The sequence below is a fragment of the Uranotaenia lowii genome, chromosome 1, assembly GCF_029784155.1.
Source record: "Uranotaenia lowii strain MFRU-FL chromosome 1, ASM2978415v1, whole genome shotgun sequence".
In the NCBI taxonomy this organism is placed as follows: domain Eukaryota; kingdom Metazoa; phylum Arthropoda; class Insecta; order Diptera; family Culicidae; genus Uranotaenia; species Uranotaenia lowii.
Genome location: NC_073691.1, coordinates 52,727,168 through 52,743,584, shown reverse-complemented (window position 1 = coordinate 52,743,584; position 16,417 = coordinate 52,727,168). Strand labels below are relative to the sequence as shown.

The 16,417-nt window shown below is 30.8% G+C and overlaps 1 protein-coding gene across 1 annotated transcript in view; it reads left to right on the top strand.

Moving 5' to 3' along the window:
• The first annotated feature begins 4,060 nt into the window (after positions 1–4,060).
• LOC129739215 (SET domain-containing protein SmydA-8-like) overlaps positions 4,061–16,417 on the top strand; it is a 114,230-nt gene continuing 101,873 nt past the window's right edge. Inside the window, exon 1 of the mRNA XM_055730637.1 lies at positions 4,061–4,479. Coding sequence (XP_055586612.1) covers positions 4,339–4,479 — 141 coding nt within the window. The 5' untranslated portion in view covers positions 4,061–4,338. The remainder of the gene's footprint in view (positions 4,480–16,417) is intronic.

Here is a 16,417-nt window from a genome sequence, read left to right as displayed (position 1 = left end):
AGATCAATCATCAAGAAAATTGTGTTTGTAAAACCGTATTATAGTCGGCAATTTAATTGCGCCTTATAGTATGCAATAACTTATTCAGATGAAAGAACTGCTCTTTCGGCAGATTCGTTGCTGAAAAGTGTGTTTCGTGCATCTGAAATCGAGGGCCAAGAATATGCCAGATTTTTACAAAGAGAATCGCTCGGGTTTTCTCGTACTCGATACTTATGGAAAAACGTCAAAAGCTTAGAGTTATTCTGTCCCCAACAAGAGCTACATACCTTCTTCAGGAAAACTATAAACAGAATAAGTATCATGGAAGAATTTAAATTTGAATTAAACTTGAATCAACAATTATGAGTTCTAATTATAAGCAAAAATCATTTGATTATTTATAATACGAAACTATATTGACTGATTTGCGATAAATCAATGACTTTTACTTACAATTTACTTTAACAGCAAAATTTGCTATCACCCCTACAGAATGAAATTTGTTTTCATTTAGCTCGACATACGGAGATACACAGCAAAAATTTAAGCATTTGTGCATGGTTAGCAACGTGATGTAAAATTTTGCTTAAACTAGGACCGTAACTACACCTCATTTCTCAAAAAATATGAGAGCATAATGATTTCAAATTTTGCTATTTTGAAAAAAATGTGATACCTTAAATTGACATCATTGTGCTCTCCAAGCTTTCAGAAAATGAGGTGTTGTTAAGGTCTCAGTTTTAGCAAAATTTGGTATCAGTTTGCTAACCAAGTATGAAAATTTATGCTCTCATTTTTGCTGTGTACCACCTTATGTCAAGCAAAATGAGAGCAAGTTTTCCTCTCAGGGCGTGATAGCAAAATTTGCTTTAATTTTGCCATAAATGTCTGCTCGGGATTATTTCATTTCGATCTATTAAATTTTAAAAAATCTGCTTTTCAATCAATTTTTTTTAATCTTAAAAATATTACATAATCCTAAATGAAATCACAGATCACCACCAACAATGTTAAGGAAATATTGAAATCAGAACATCTCAATGCTTCAATTAGAATTTTGAAAATAATGGGTGAATATATCTAAACATATGTTTTCCTCTTTTCAAAACCAATTGTTTCGTTGATTCATTGGGTTAAAGATCAAAGGAATTAATTTGCATTTTTGCTTGAATAAAAAAAAAGGAATTTGCAGTATACAAAATCGTCAGATTTAATGCCATGACAAGTGCTGTATGGGAACATTTTAAGTTGAAATGTGTAAAGTCTATAACTTAAGTATCAGGCGAAACCTTTTGGAAATGATTTTGATGAAAGGATGGATAATTCAAACTGCTTCGAAGCATGAGGATGGTGAATAGAAAACTGTTTGAAAATGGTTAGTAAAAAATCTTTTCTTATGTGTTTCATTTCTTCAGCTCTAAAAAATACACCATACAAAGCTAATTGGAAGCTGAAAGCGCTGCGTTAGGCAAAATATTCGGCAAATACTCCAAAAATTGTCCCGGTATTCAAAATTCTATTTTATTAAAGATTCATAAGCAATATATTCCAATAAATGAGAAACTTTTTATTTCGGTCTAAACCTTAATGTGAACTCGAACAAAACGGAATAAATCTACTAAATGGAATATGTACAGCAAATGAAACATACATATGATCAACATATATTTGTTTATGGTACAAGTTACAAAAATTGGATTTTAAAAGACCCGTTGAGTCAAAATTCTTAGGTTTAATTTTGATAGAACTAAGCGGGACGATTCGAGTAAAAGAAAAGAAAGGAAATGTCAAGAAAACTAGGAAAAATGGAAAATGGACGCCAAGTTGAACATGGTAAGACGAAGTTTACCGGGTCTGCTAGTCCCTTTATAGTTTTTTCTAACTCTTGGATTTTTTTTAATCTGTTTCTGATTATCATTAAGTACATGGATTTTCTTCTGGATCGTCATCTCTTTGAACATGGTTTGATTGTATATCAATTACAAAACGTTTGCATATATCAAGCCACAAAAGTTTAAACATCCATAAAAATCATAAGTGAAGACTTTTTATGAACTCAAAAAATATTCACAATAACTAACGAAATAAGCTGGCTGACAACTCCCTTTTCTAATAAAAATTTACATTAAAACTAATGAACAAATCGGATATTAATCATCCACTTCGACTTTACGTGAATTTCATGTGTCAGGTTTGTGGAAGGAAAGTAGTTAATACAAGGGCTTCCTTTATACACTGTGCTTTCTACAAACACACGTAGAATCAATATTAGCAGCAAAAATCTTAGTTTACGTGGAAAATCCCGTATAAATAATTTCTAAATTATTCTGGGTGCATGTGATTCTTCAGTATTCTGCGTCCAATTTAATGAAAAATGAAATTAAGTACATTGTATATTATTTATCAATGCTTGCTAAAGCTGCTGCTGCTTGACCAGTATTATTATGTTATGATGTGGTTTTATAGCCTTCATAGAAAATTTGTGTCAAATAATAAAGAAACCGTACATTTTAACTGGTAAAATCAGTTCAAAGATTCTTTTAAAGTTTCTAAACAAAAATTAACGAGGATAAATCAACAATAAGAACTCTTAATCGAAAATAAAAAAAATCTATTACTGAAACTTCGTTCAAAATTTGGAAATTTGGAATTTTGTAAAAATTGTGAATAATCCTGAAAAAAAACCGGGCCTTCTTCCTCGATATCCGGGCAACCGAACCCAATCTTCCTATTTTTTTCTTTTAAAAGCAAGCTCCGGGGTAAAACGGGCAATCTGGAATGCTAATGAGTTATCAAAGTTCAGATACATAAAATTTATCATTTTTAAATCAAATGAATATTATAGGAATGAGGTGGTTTTTCTAATATTTTTATGTTTTCGCGCGTCAAAATTGAAAATATTCTTCGAAATGGTTGATTTATTCTTATAAGATTTTGGAGATTTTGGAATTCAATTTATTTATTTTCATAGAGAGCAAATGATTGCGAATGCTTAGAATATAAAATTTGATGAGGGTTACACTAACTGTTTGATAACAAAACCGAGGCTGTCTAAAAACTAAGGTACGTTGATTTTTCTGTGTTTGTATTCGATTGATTCAAAAATTGATTGATTTGTTGTTTTAAAACAACAGTTATTGTTTCTAATTTTTAAGATTTCCAATATTTCTTTTGGAAGATCCCTTGTGTTTGTCAAATATTTGCTATCTTGAACGAATTTGTTTGCTATTGATATTAAATTACAATTAATGATTACAATTAAATTCACATAACTGATCCTCTAGATGAAGAAACACAATTTTCTGTAAGTTTTCTACTGTTCTATGTTGTCAATTAGTTCATTAAGAGATTGTAATGTTTGTTGTAGATTCCTGTGGAAAAGTTCAAATAAAGAACGAAACGTCGGAATAAGAAGAGAAGGTGTTTTGGATCCGTGAATTGACTGAAAAAGCCGAAATATTTTCCCGTTTATACAGTTTTACCAGTCGAGAACAATTATCTATTATCAAAAACTATAGTTTTTTTCACTAAGTTTCGGCTATTTTCGATTATCGCCGTTTTTTTTCAATTTCAGTTACGCCTGGAAGTTTCGCCTAATTGATCAACCGTTTTTGTTTTGGTTTGAAGTTTCGCTCTTGGGTTTTACACCAAAAAAATACGCCGTTTTGTCACAATTGGTTAACTCAGTCAAAAAAATGACCCCAAATCGACTCAGGCTGTTATAATGTTTGCTGCAAACTAAGTCTAGATCAATACTTTGGTTCAGTCTTTAAAATCATAACGATCCCATTTTCGCCACCCGTACGGTTTTACCTTCTCCTTCGCAAAGCGTGAAAGAGGAAAATTTTCCACCCACAATTCGGATGCAAATCGGCAAACGACGATCACCCACAGCAGCACTCTTCCACTGTATTAGTGCAAGGGGAAATTAAAATGTTTTACAAACAACAAATTTGTCGCTGACCCGGCAAGGGTGGCAGGTGGTTGGCTCACGAAAACCGGCGAAACGCAAGATTATCTTTGGCTAGTAAAGAAATCGGGAGAAAAAAACGCGCGCGCCCCGCACACACGCATCGCTAACTTTTGGTTTTTACAAGCGTGGAAGATCTATCCATTCTAGATTGGACACACGCCGGATTTTCGAAACGATCGACGACTATGTTTAGTCGTTCTTTTGGTTTTACTGGTTTTAGTTAGTCGGTCGACTTAAGTGTCTCTGTTTTCTCTGTTTTTTTTCGGATGTTCTGATATCGATCTAGTGTTGCTGCTTCAAGTTGACGACTTACGATGTCTGTGGATGGTTTTGTGGGTTTGTAACGTGTTGGGTTAATTGATTTTAAGCAATTCTGGAGCAATATGAGTTTGGATTTGTGTGCCGTTTGTGGCGTTGCTGCTGGACAACGATGTGGCGGATGTCAGCAGGTGGCGTACTGTGGAAAAGATCATCAGCGAGAGCACTGGAAGAAATTGCACCGGAACGAGTGTCGCTGCTATAAGGTTTGTGGGTGTGATTGTGGTGTGTTCAGATTGAGTGATGAAATCTGTGATGTAATTGAGAAGAATTTCCACCATGTAGAAACACAGCTGGGCTAGGGAATTCCCTGAGAAAGAAGTGGTCGATTTCTGTTGACAATTGAATTCAAATTAATTATCGATATTGGAATCGATGAGAGGATGAAAAGACATCGGTGTTATAAATGTACCTGCCACAATCCCAAAATGCAAATAAAACTATGCAATAAAGTGACCAATAATCAACAATAATAAACGGTTTAGTTTCATGCAATCATATGAAGATGGAAAATGCTATTATCATACAATTCTATATGTGAGCAAATTACACTCGTTTACAAAATTTAAAAAAATCGTGAACTTGATAAACTGACCTACATTTTTAATGTAAAATCTGGCGCTGAATCCAAAAATGAAATTCAAAAAAATCTCAGCAGAACCGTTTTTGAGTTATGTTCCAAATATGAAATTTCGGAATTACTTAGATTAAAATATCTTGGACGGCACAACAGTAATTTGACATCCCTCTTTTGCATATTGAAGGTGAATGGATTTTCTATCGATCATCTCAACACTATTTTTGCGTTTGACCAACAGTATTGTTGGTATTAGGGACTTTATTAGAGAAAAAATTATAAAAAAAACGCATTTTTTACAGAAAATTTTGTTTCAACGAAATCTTTAGACTAGATGGTAGCATTTAAAAAATCTGATTTTCTTTTGCGCTTGAATGTCAATTTAAAACAAATATTTCAAGTGGTTGTTTATCAAAACCGGTTGAATGTTGAAGAAGTTATGGCTACTTTACCATAACTGTAATTTTTGCAATTTAAAAAAAAAATTAAACGAACCGCAGTACACTTATAATAGTATAGGAAGAATAACACATGGTAAATCTCACTCGCTTCAAGTCAAAATAATTTATTAGCTTACCAAAAGGCCACATGCCAAGTTTCAGGAAGATCTGACCATAGGGAGGGGTTGCTTGAGTTTCAAACGTGAATAAAATTTTAAGGTTTTCAGCCCGGGAGGAACAAAGATAGGGGAGATGGGGGCATAATGGCCACCTTAAGGAAAACGGTTATTTAACCATAGAAAATAGCTATAATATGGAGGTCACATTATTGTTTCGTGTTCAGACACTTGAAAAGCCTATTCCCTAACGGGCTGAAACGTGAAAAACTAGATGAAAACGTTAAAAAATGCATTTTAAAAAATTTTGCCAAAAGCTGAAAACCAGCCACTGTGGAGGCATAATGAGAACCCCCCCTGAGGCAGTATGAGCACCATTAATCAGGGCAAAATGTGCGTTTTCTGCCGGGGAATCTAGCAGCGAATTCAATTCGATGAAGTCAGGTGAGTCGTAGATTCATCAAACAAAGCAATAACAAAATAATCTAGGTCTGTTTGTAGAATACAAACAATTCACGCACGCTCATACATTAAGTGTTTTGTTCGGAGGATGATGCTACTAGCCGTATAATGTAACAATAAAAAAATCGATCATGAATTGTGAATGGAAAAAAATCACCTCGAACAGAAATCTAACTCTAGTCTTTTGATTACCTCTCCGACACCTTACCAATAGAATAAATCGTCGAATGAAAACTAGTCAAGGTCTTGCGTTATAAATCAATTTTAATTCGCTGCTAGATTCTACGGCAGAAAATGCTCATTATGCCTCTATAATATGGTGCTCTATATACCCCTAGTCAACAAATTTAAGTAAAAACGTGTTTTAAAATTGATAAAAGTGAAAAATCAAAAATTTTTTGATGGTAAAAATTGAGAAACAATGTGCACATCATGTTGCAGTGCGTACATTATAGATCAAGGTTATTTTAAGATCATAAGAGCTTATTTCGTGGTGTTCAAAAATTATAATATTTTCGTAACTTGAGAACCAAGCTAGTTTTTTTTTAAATATCTCTGTAAAGATGATAAGGAGATTCCTTTTTTTGTGAAAAATTAATACTATAGGAAGTACGAAACAAATCCTCATGAAAATTTATTTAAGAAAATACGCACTTTCGTAGAAAAGCGTAGTTCTCATTATGCCTCGGGTGCTCATTATGCCCTCATCTCCCCTACTGGTTTTTCATCAATAACTTTTTTCATCACTAGCCGATTGTTTTTTATGGTTAATTTTTTTAAAGCCTAAGTTGAGAGAAATATTTCACCCGAAGACTGCAACTCGATTGGACTTGAAGTAAAAAAGTTATTGCAGTTCAAAGGCCACAAATTTTGTCCAACCCGCAATGAGTACTTTTTTACGCATTGCGATTTATACGAGAATTTTCGACCAAAATACAATTTTTGAATCGCAATAACTTTTCTGTTTCTAATCCAATCGAGTTACAGTCTTCGGGTGAAATATTTCTCTCAACTTAGGCTTTAAGAAAATCAACCATAAAAATACAATCAGCTAGTGATGAAAGAAGTTATTGATGAAAAACCTGTATTTTTCGTTCTTTCCGGGCAAAATACCTCAAAATTTTACTTACGTTTGAGACTCAAGCAACCCCTCCCTATGGTCGGTTCTTCCTGAAACATGGCATGTGACCTTCTGGTAAGCTAATAAATAATTTTAACTTGGAGCGAGAGAGATTTATCATGTTTCATTCTTCCTATAGGGGATTTTTTTTTATTATCTGACGGGTTTGCGCCGGGGGTCTTCAGATTTGCCCCAAAATTGAAAATTGTGTTCATTTTTGCGAATTAAAAACACATGTATTTTTTCAGATTTCTAACATTTTTATTTTTTGAGTTAGCTTCGGTTAGATTTTTTTGTAAATAAAAAATAACCATCTTTCAAAGCTACATAACTCTGTTGTTTCTCAACGGAAATTATAAAATAGCACATCAAAATGCATTAAAATTTTATCAGCTTTCCAAATAGAATAGTTGAAAAAAATTAAATAATGATCTTCAACATGAAAAGTTGTAAATAAACTTTAAATGGCGTCTAAAAGTACCGTCTGCACCATCGAATATTTGGCAAAAAATACCATTGTATAGCTCGATTTATGATGCAACTTTCATCTGAAGACACCAAAGTGGGCCATTAACACCTTGAAGAGTTATGAAAGAAATAATGACAATAAATCTCTTTTTTTTGCATCGAAAACAAACAATGGTGGAACAACTGCACTCACATATGGAGATAGCAAGCACTTCTAACAACATGAAAACAAAAGAACTTACCAAAGCAGGTAAAAAACACTACTTTTTCGTCCTTTTCAGACTGCCCCTACTCGCATAACAGTCCCATATGAATTTTCGTCATTTTAGGTCAACATAAGGCTTCAACATAAAAGACTAAAAAAGAGGTTTTGTTCTAGAAATTTCGAAAGAAAATATCAATTCGGGGCAGTCCTATATAAAATATACCTGAATAACAGTCACATATGTGAAAAACCACGGATTTGGTTACTTTTCAATGTTTCTTTCGGCGAAATAGTCTTTGGTTTATTGCTTTGAATCATTTAAACATTTTTTTAACTCACTTGATGTCGAATGATGCACACTAGTTTTCGAAGGCAGGTCTGACTTTCTTAGGAATGACTTCCTGAGCGAAAAACTATCGGATGCAATAAAAACTCGTAAAAAGATTCAACTTACAATGTGGAATTCATGATATTTTTTGCAAAAGTATGTTTTTTTTCTGACAATTGCATTTAGAAGCTCAAAAATGATCAAATTTAAGTCTTAGAAAGTAGCTTGATGAGAAAAATATATTTTGTATGGGACTGTTATGCTAGTAGATTCGAAAAAGGTTTCAAATATGGTCGATTAACAGTCCCATAATGAATAAAAATGGTGCTCTCGACCTTACCAATAACCCAATTTCGAAAATTTCAGGTCTAACAATTTATTATGACAACCTAGAAACGATTTTCGTTTATGCTGAAAGTTGTGGTCACAATTTAAAAATATATTCCAAAACAGAAAAAGCTGATTGTCTCGCTTGTTTATTTTTGTATATGGGACTGTTATGAAAGAAGGGGCGGTAGATTGTTGCAGCTTAACTGACTTCATGTCATATCCAAAAATCTAATAACGTATTCGTTTATACCCAGTTTTGCACCAGGTCACAACAAGTTATGCACATTTTACTGTCATTTTTAGAAGTTTATGCGCTAAGTTTTGCATCCATAATTCCCCAGATTTGATTTAAAATGGACGGTGGAACACTGAAGATTCGTGTGTGAGCGATCGAGGTAGCAAAACACTGACGACGAATTATGTTCGTTCTAGTATGGTAAACCTCAAAACTGGACGAATGTAGAAAACGAATACGGTAAAAGTATCATATTTTCATCATTTTACAGCCTGGGCTCGCCATACTGAACTCTTTGATTATTTCTACAACATTTGTGCCACTTTGTCATACTTTTTTGATCAATGGGAAAGGATTTTGGTGTCCAGTGTTTAGCTCCCGATATAAAAACTATATAAAGCACGTCTATATTTCATTTTTTTAATCACACTTTTGTGATCCCAAACACAGGGATTGAACCTTCTACTTTTGGCATTGATTATGCTTCACAATGATCTTTGATCGAAAAATTAATAAGTTACATAGTATATGACCAGGTTGTAAAAGCAACATTCCCATTATTAGTTATATCACTTAAACAATACGATACTCAGAATTATGGTTAAAATTTAAAGTCAGTTTTGCTGCAAACACTCTACAAAGCACGAAAAAGTAGTGTTTTTTACCTGCTTTGGTAAGTTCTTTTGTTTCCATGTTGTTAGAAGTGCTTGCTATCTCCATATGTGAGTGCAGTTGTTCGACCATTGTTTGTTTTCGATGCAAAAAAAGAGATTTATTGTCATTATTTCTTTCATAACTCTTCAAGGTGTTAATGGCCTACTTTGGTGTCTTCAGATGAAAGTTGCATTATGAATCGAGCTATACAATGGTATTTTTTGCAAAATATTCGGTGGTGCAGACGGTACTTTTAGACGCCATTTAAAGTTTATTTACAACTTTTCATGTTGAAGGTCATTATTTAATTTTTTTCAACTATTCTATTTGGAAAGCTGATAAAATTTTAATGCATTTTGATGTGCTATTTTATAATTTCCGTTGAGAAACAACAGAGTTATGTAGCTTTGAAAAATGGTTATTTTTTATTTACAAAAAAATCTAACCGAAGCTAACTCAAAAAATAAAAATGTTAGAAATCTGAAAAAATACATGTGTTTTTAAGTCTCAAAAATGAACCAAATTTTCAATTTTGGGTAAAATCTGAAGACCCCCGGCGCAAATTGTCAGATAATAAAAAAAAATCCCCTATACTATTGTAAATGTTCTGCGGTTCGTTAAATTATTAAAAACTCCAAAAATTTCAGTTTTGGTAAAGTAGCCATAACTTCTTCAATTTTCAACCGATTTTTATAAATAACCACTTTAAATCTTTGTTTTAAACTGACATTTAAGCGCAAAAGAAAATCAGATTTTTTAAATGCTACCATCGAGTCTAAAACTTTCGTTGGAACAAAATTTTCTCTAAAAAAATGCGTTTTTTATAATTTTTTTTCTCATAAAGTCACTAATATCAACAATACTGTTGGTCAAACGCAAAAACAGTGTTGAGATAATCGATATAAAAATAATTCACCTTCAATATGCAAAAGAAGGATTACAAATTACTGTTATGCCGTCCGAGATATTTTAATCTAAGTACAAGAACTTTTTTAATTTTTCCGAAATGACTTTATTCGAACTTACTCGCTTTGAGGCCAATCAGCAATTTCGAATAATTGCTTGGAGATTAACAAATTTTATCGTCAAGAATTGCAACCTTACCAAAACTTGCATACATGGACGACCATGCAAAATACCAAATATTTCTAATCAATAAGCTATAAAATACAACTGTTCAGAGCATTGTTCTCGACATGCTTCAAGTTTTACGTCCATATGCCCAATTGCGTGCTGATTGTGGCTTGAAATTATCCAGTTTTTTTTCTTAATTATAAAGGACATGAAAATCGTCAAACGGGGCATCATGCAACAGCAGGGAGCAACATTTATTCAATTTTTATTTTAATATACATATGACCCATTCCAGCGTGACGTCACAACGTTTGCAAAAAATTTTTTCGGTATACTGTATGTAAGTTTTACAGGTCAGATCGCATATTGAAAAATAATAAACCTTCTATGGTCAAAATTAAATTTTTTACAATATGAAATCAAAAGTATTTTTATAGAACAAATAGTTAACAAAATATAAGCAAAAGGAAACGTGACGTCACAACGCGCCTCTTATTCCACTTTTCAGTATTGTTTTTACAACACTGCATTTTTCTGCTCTTCTATTCGATCAAATTTTATGAAAATTTCGGGAAAGTATCGATTCATTACAACCAACAAATCGCTGTTTTTGATTTTTTCAAATTATGATTTCAATTTATTTTAGAGCCATTCAGTTTCGTTGTGACGTCACGAAATTTTATGGTCAGCTACATGAAATTAGTAAAAATATAATCTAAAAATTAATGCTAAATATACTTAAAATGCTTAAAAACTCAATAAATAATGTGATTTGGTGATGAAAACTATCCATTTATTCCCAAAATATTAGAGGAAATAAATCTCAAAGGTCCATATAAGCAGATGAGGTTTGCCACACTGCTCACATGAATATTATTCGATGTTTTTTGTGCGATCATGAGAAAATTATTAAGAATACAAAACTAATATTAGGAAATTTTTTTTTAAAAAGCGTTGAAATGTGTTTCTGAATCTTTTTAATCTTTAATTGCAAAGGAAAGGAATAAATAATAATAATTTCAAAAGGCTTCGATCTTCTAAAAATTAGTTAATGGACACTAGAGTGTCTAAATCAGCTGACTTATAAAAATCTTACAAGTTGCAAGCTTAAATAGATCCTAGACCTAGCACAAAGGCCAGTGCCAAATTTGGAGATTGGACCACGGAAATAGATGGCACAATGAGCCTAAAATTTGTATGGAATTTTGAGAAATTTGGTTTAAAAGAAACATGAAAACCAAGTTTTGCACCAATTTCTGAAGTCCCTATCGTCTGATTTGTATTCATTATAGTAATTCACAAAACTTTCGTTATGACAAATAGTTCACCTCAAGGCCCCATTTCGACAATGGTTTGGTAAACAAGATCAATATCTCAAATCAATCAGTTTCAAAAATTAGCTTCTGATGGGCAATTACAAAAAATACTTGAATGGTCGTTAATCGACGCTCATATACCCGTTTGGAACGTTAAAGCTGTTTTGTGATAACTCTAATCGAAATGCGTTCTTCAGATGAAATATTATCATAATTAGAGCTTTAAAACACTCAAATTAAAGGAAAAATTGGATGATAAAGATCTAAATTATTGGCGAAAAACTGTTTATTTTGTACATGCCGAACAAAATCCACATAATTTCATACAAACTTCAGGTGCGTTGCGCAACCCCTTTTCATAGAAAAATCTGGCTCAAATTTTGCATGAAACCTTGCGCTAGTACACAATTTAATTTGTTTTATTTTCTAAATAAGTTAAAAGTCTCTTTTATGAGATTTTATGTAAACATGTGGTTTTTCTAGTTACATTCTTTGAGGTGGAAATTTCAACTAAGGACAGTTTTTCATTAAAATAATTTGATTTATTTTATTATTTAATTTTCTTTGAAAGTCTTATGAATTTTTTTGATACAATAAGTTAAAGATGTCAGTTAATGTGTCTTTGATTGCGATTAAAAATTCCGCATCAGGATTTAAAGAGACGGGCAATAAAATGGATGTAAAATAAGCACACGGGATTTTTTGAGGTAAGACGATTTGATTCGTATTGTGGAATTATGAGTTCGAAGTCAATGCATAGGATCGATGAGAAGAATTTGTTCACAGTTATTTATTGAGAATTGTGGGTATACAATTTGGGATAGTCATGTAACGAAAAATCGTCATTCTCATGAATAGGAATCAATTTTCGCGACATTTGTGTTGTAATTAAATGGCAAACGTAAGAATTGAAGAACGGGTTTTTGAAAGAAATAGATATTTACGTTGTGATTGTGATGGTTTTCTATCTTTTAAATAAAAATGCTCTTACTGAAAAGTTATCGTTTATTCAGTGTAAGGATCATCATACTTTGTTTGAAAAACATAATCTTATTTTTTCGCATTTTTATAATTGCCGGCGAAACGAAGTTCGTACGGGATCAGCTAGTATCAAATAACACATATTAAATTGACATATATTAAAATAATCTTTCCTACCGTAGCATACTAAAAGCTTACCATTCCTTTAAACTCAAATCTTACCTATTTTTAACTCCATTTAACGACCTTTTTCTGTCTCTGGAAATTCTTACACAAAAATAAAGAATAAATAATGATCAAGAAAGAAAAAATTATTGAATTTTGCCTGAAATTCAAATTCAAAATAGAGAAAAAAAAATGTATGAGAAGTGAGCATATATCACTTTTATTGAATGCCAGAATTCTATGTTATTTGAAAAAATTGTTTTAAAACCATTAATCCAACCATATTGGTTGATGACTTTCAATCACTGCGGAATTAGATACCCAGTGAGCAGAACAAACGAAGACATTTATCTTCCATTCATTACTCATTTTAAGTTTCCTTTAAAGAACGCTACAATTATGGTTTTTTTAATTTTATCATACTGTATATTATTTGAAAAAAAAAAACAAATAATTAACGGAAAATTATTTTTCAGTTAAATCCTTCATTTCAATGAACAATGAGATTCCTGAGTTTTTTTAATCAAACTTTTGCCTACATAGATGATGATGATGATGATAGTGATGCATGATGAATCATGTACAAATTTTTTACATTTTTCTATACCGTTAAAAACTTTACCCAGTATGATGGATTGGCTTTAATGATATCGAGTACAATCTTTAAATTTGTTTAATTATTTTATACAAACACATTTGGTGTGAAAATATTCATCGAACAATGAAAAAATATAAATGAATATTTTTATAATTCAGTTACCAGTCTGGGCTCAAAAAGCAAACCAAAACATTTTTGATGGAAAAAATGTTAAATTTAATTGGAACTGAAAATTACTGAAATTGGTGCTTTATGCGTTATGATATCACAAATTTATAAAAAAAAACTTTAAGTTTTTAAACGTATACATGTGATTTTCCATTAAAAACAAAGCTTGTTGCAACTCATCCCTATTCTTAGTAGAGAGAAAATCGCATGTATTTGGTAATCAAAAGAAATTACAAGTGAAAACAATGAATTTTCTGACTAAGTTAATTGGATGTCCCATCAACCTTAAAACTTTTGATGAACAAGTGGAATGATTATCTGTGGACATTAAGTTTTTAGATGACTCATTTTTGTCATTTTTGTCATTTTTGTCATTTTTGTCATTTTTGTCATTTTTGTCATTTTTGTCATTTTTGTCATTTTTGTCATTTTTGTTATTTTTGTCATTTTTGTCATTTTTGTCATTTTTGTCATTTTTGTCATTTTTGTCATTTTTGTCATTTTTGTCATTTTTGTCATTTTTGTCATTTTTGTCATTTTTGTCATTTTTGTCATTTTTGTCATTTTTGTCATTTTTGTCATTTTTGTCATTTTTGTCATTTTTGTCATTTTTGTCATTTTTGTCATTTTTGTCATTTTCGTCATTTTCGTCATTTTCGTCATTTTTGTCATTTTTGTCATTTTTGTCATTTTTGTCATTTTTGTCATTTTTGTCATTTTTGTCAATTTTGTCATTTTTGTCATTTTTGTCATTTTTGTCATTTTTGTCATTTTTGTCATTTTTGTCATTTTTGTCATTTTTGTCATTTTTGTCATTTTTGTCATTTTTGTCATTTTTGTCATTTTTGTCATTTTTGTCATTTTTGTCATTTTTGTCATTTTTGTCATTTTTGTCATTTTCGTCATTTTTGTCATTTTTGTCATTTTTGTCATTTTTGTCATTTTTGTCATTTTTGTCATTTTTGTCATTTTTGTCATTTTTGTCATTTTTGTCATTTTTGTCATTTTCGTCATTTTTGTCATTTTTGTCATTTTTGTCATTTTTGTCATTTTTGTCATTTTTGTCATTTTTGTCATTTTTGTCATTTTTGTCATTTTTGTCATTTTTGTCATTTTCGTCATTTTTGTCATTTTTGTCATTTTCGTCATTTTCGTCATTTTTGTCATTTTTGTCATTTTGTCATTTTTGGCATTTTTGGCATTTTTGTCATTTTTGTCATTTTTGTCATTTTTGTCATTTTTGTCATTTTTGTCATTTTTGTCATTTTTGTCATTTTTGTCATTTTTGTCATTTTTGTCATTTTTGTCATTTTTGTCATTTTTGTCATTTTTGTCATTTTTGTCATTTTTGTCATTTTTGTCATTTTTGTCATTTTTGTCATTTTGTCATTTTTGGCATTTTTGGCATTTTTGTCATTTTTGTCATTTTTGTCATTTTTGTCATTTTTGTCATTTTTGTCATTTTTGTCATTTTTGTCATTTTTGTCATTTTTGTCATTTTTGTCATTTTTGTCATTTTTGTCATTTTTGTCATTTTTGTCATTTTTGTCATTTTTGTCATTTTTGTCATTTTTGTCATTTTTGTCATTTTTGTCATTTTTGTCATTTTTGTCATTTTCGTCATTTTCGTCATTTTCGTCATTTTTGTCATTTTTGTCATTTTCGTCATTTTTGTCATTTTTGACATTTTTGTCATTTTTGTCATTTTTGTCATTTTTGTCATTTTTGTCATTTTTGTCATTTTTGTCATTTTTGTCATTTTTGTCATTTTTGTCATTTTTGTCATTTTTGTCATTTTTGTCATTTTTGTCATTTTTGTCATTTTTGTCATTTTTGTCATTTTTGTCATTTTCGTCATTTTCGTCATTTTCGTCATTTTTGTCATTTTTGTCATTTTTGTCATTTTTGTCATTTTTGTCATTTTTGTCATTTTTGTCATTTTTGTCATTTTTGTCATTTTTGTCATTTTTGTCATTTTTGTCATTTTTGTCATTTTTGTCATTTTTGTCATTTTTGTCATTTTTGTCATTTTTGTCATTTTTGTCATTTTTGTCATTTTTGTCATTTTTGTCATTTTTGTCATTTTTGTCATTTTCGTCATTTTTGTCATTTTTGTCATTTTTGTCATTTTTGTCATTTTTGTCATTTTTGTCATTTTTGTCATTTTTGTCATTTTTGTCATTTTTGTCATTTTTGTCATTTTTGTCATTTTTGTCATTTTTGTCATTTTTGTCATTTTTGTCATTTTTGTCATTTTTGTCATTTTTGTCATTTTTGTCGTTTTTGTAATTTTTGTAATTTTTGTCATTTTTGTCATTTTTGTCATTTTTGTCGTTTTTGTCATTTTTGGCATTTTTGTCTTTTTTTTTCATTTTTCACAGGTTTTTAAACATTAACATTTGCTTAGATTTCATGCTGATTTTAGTAAATCCTGTCCTAAGGCAGGGTTGGACAAAAAGGGGGGAAGTATCGACCAAATCTTGCATAAAATTTAGCTGATCAAAATAGGTCGATGTTTTTGATTGATTTAGACCAACTACTCTGTTATAATAACTTAGTTGTTTTCCGGTTGTTTTCCGATTACTTCTGTATTGAAAAAAGTTATTTAGTTAAGTATTTCGTTAAGTATTTCGCAAATATCCACGCATTTTCAAGATGATTTAAGCATTTAGTTAAGTATTTCGCAAATATCCACGCATTTTCAAGATGATTTGAAATTAAGTGATTCAATGTTGAAAAAAAAAATACCAGACAGTGGGCTTATGCTATTACGATCACTATATTAAAGATTCATTTAAAAAAATTTTATCCACAGCAATGTTTTCTCAACAGACAAATGATTCAAGAAAAATTTGAAATTTTAACGACGACCCATTTAAAAGGTTGAAAGTCGTAAAAATCTACTCA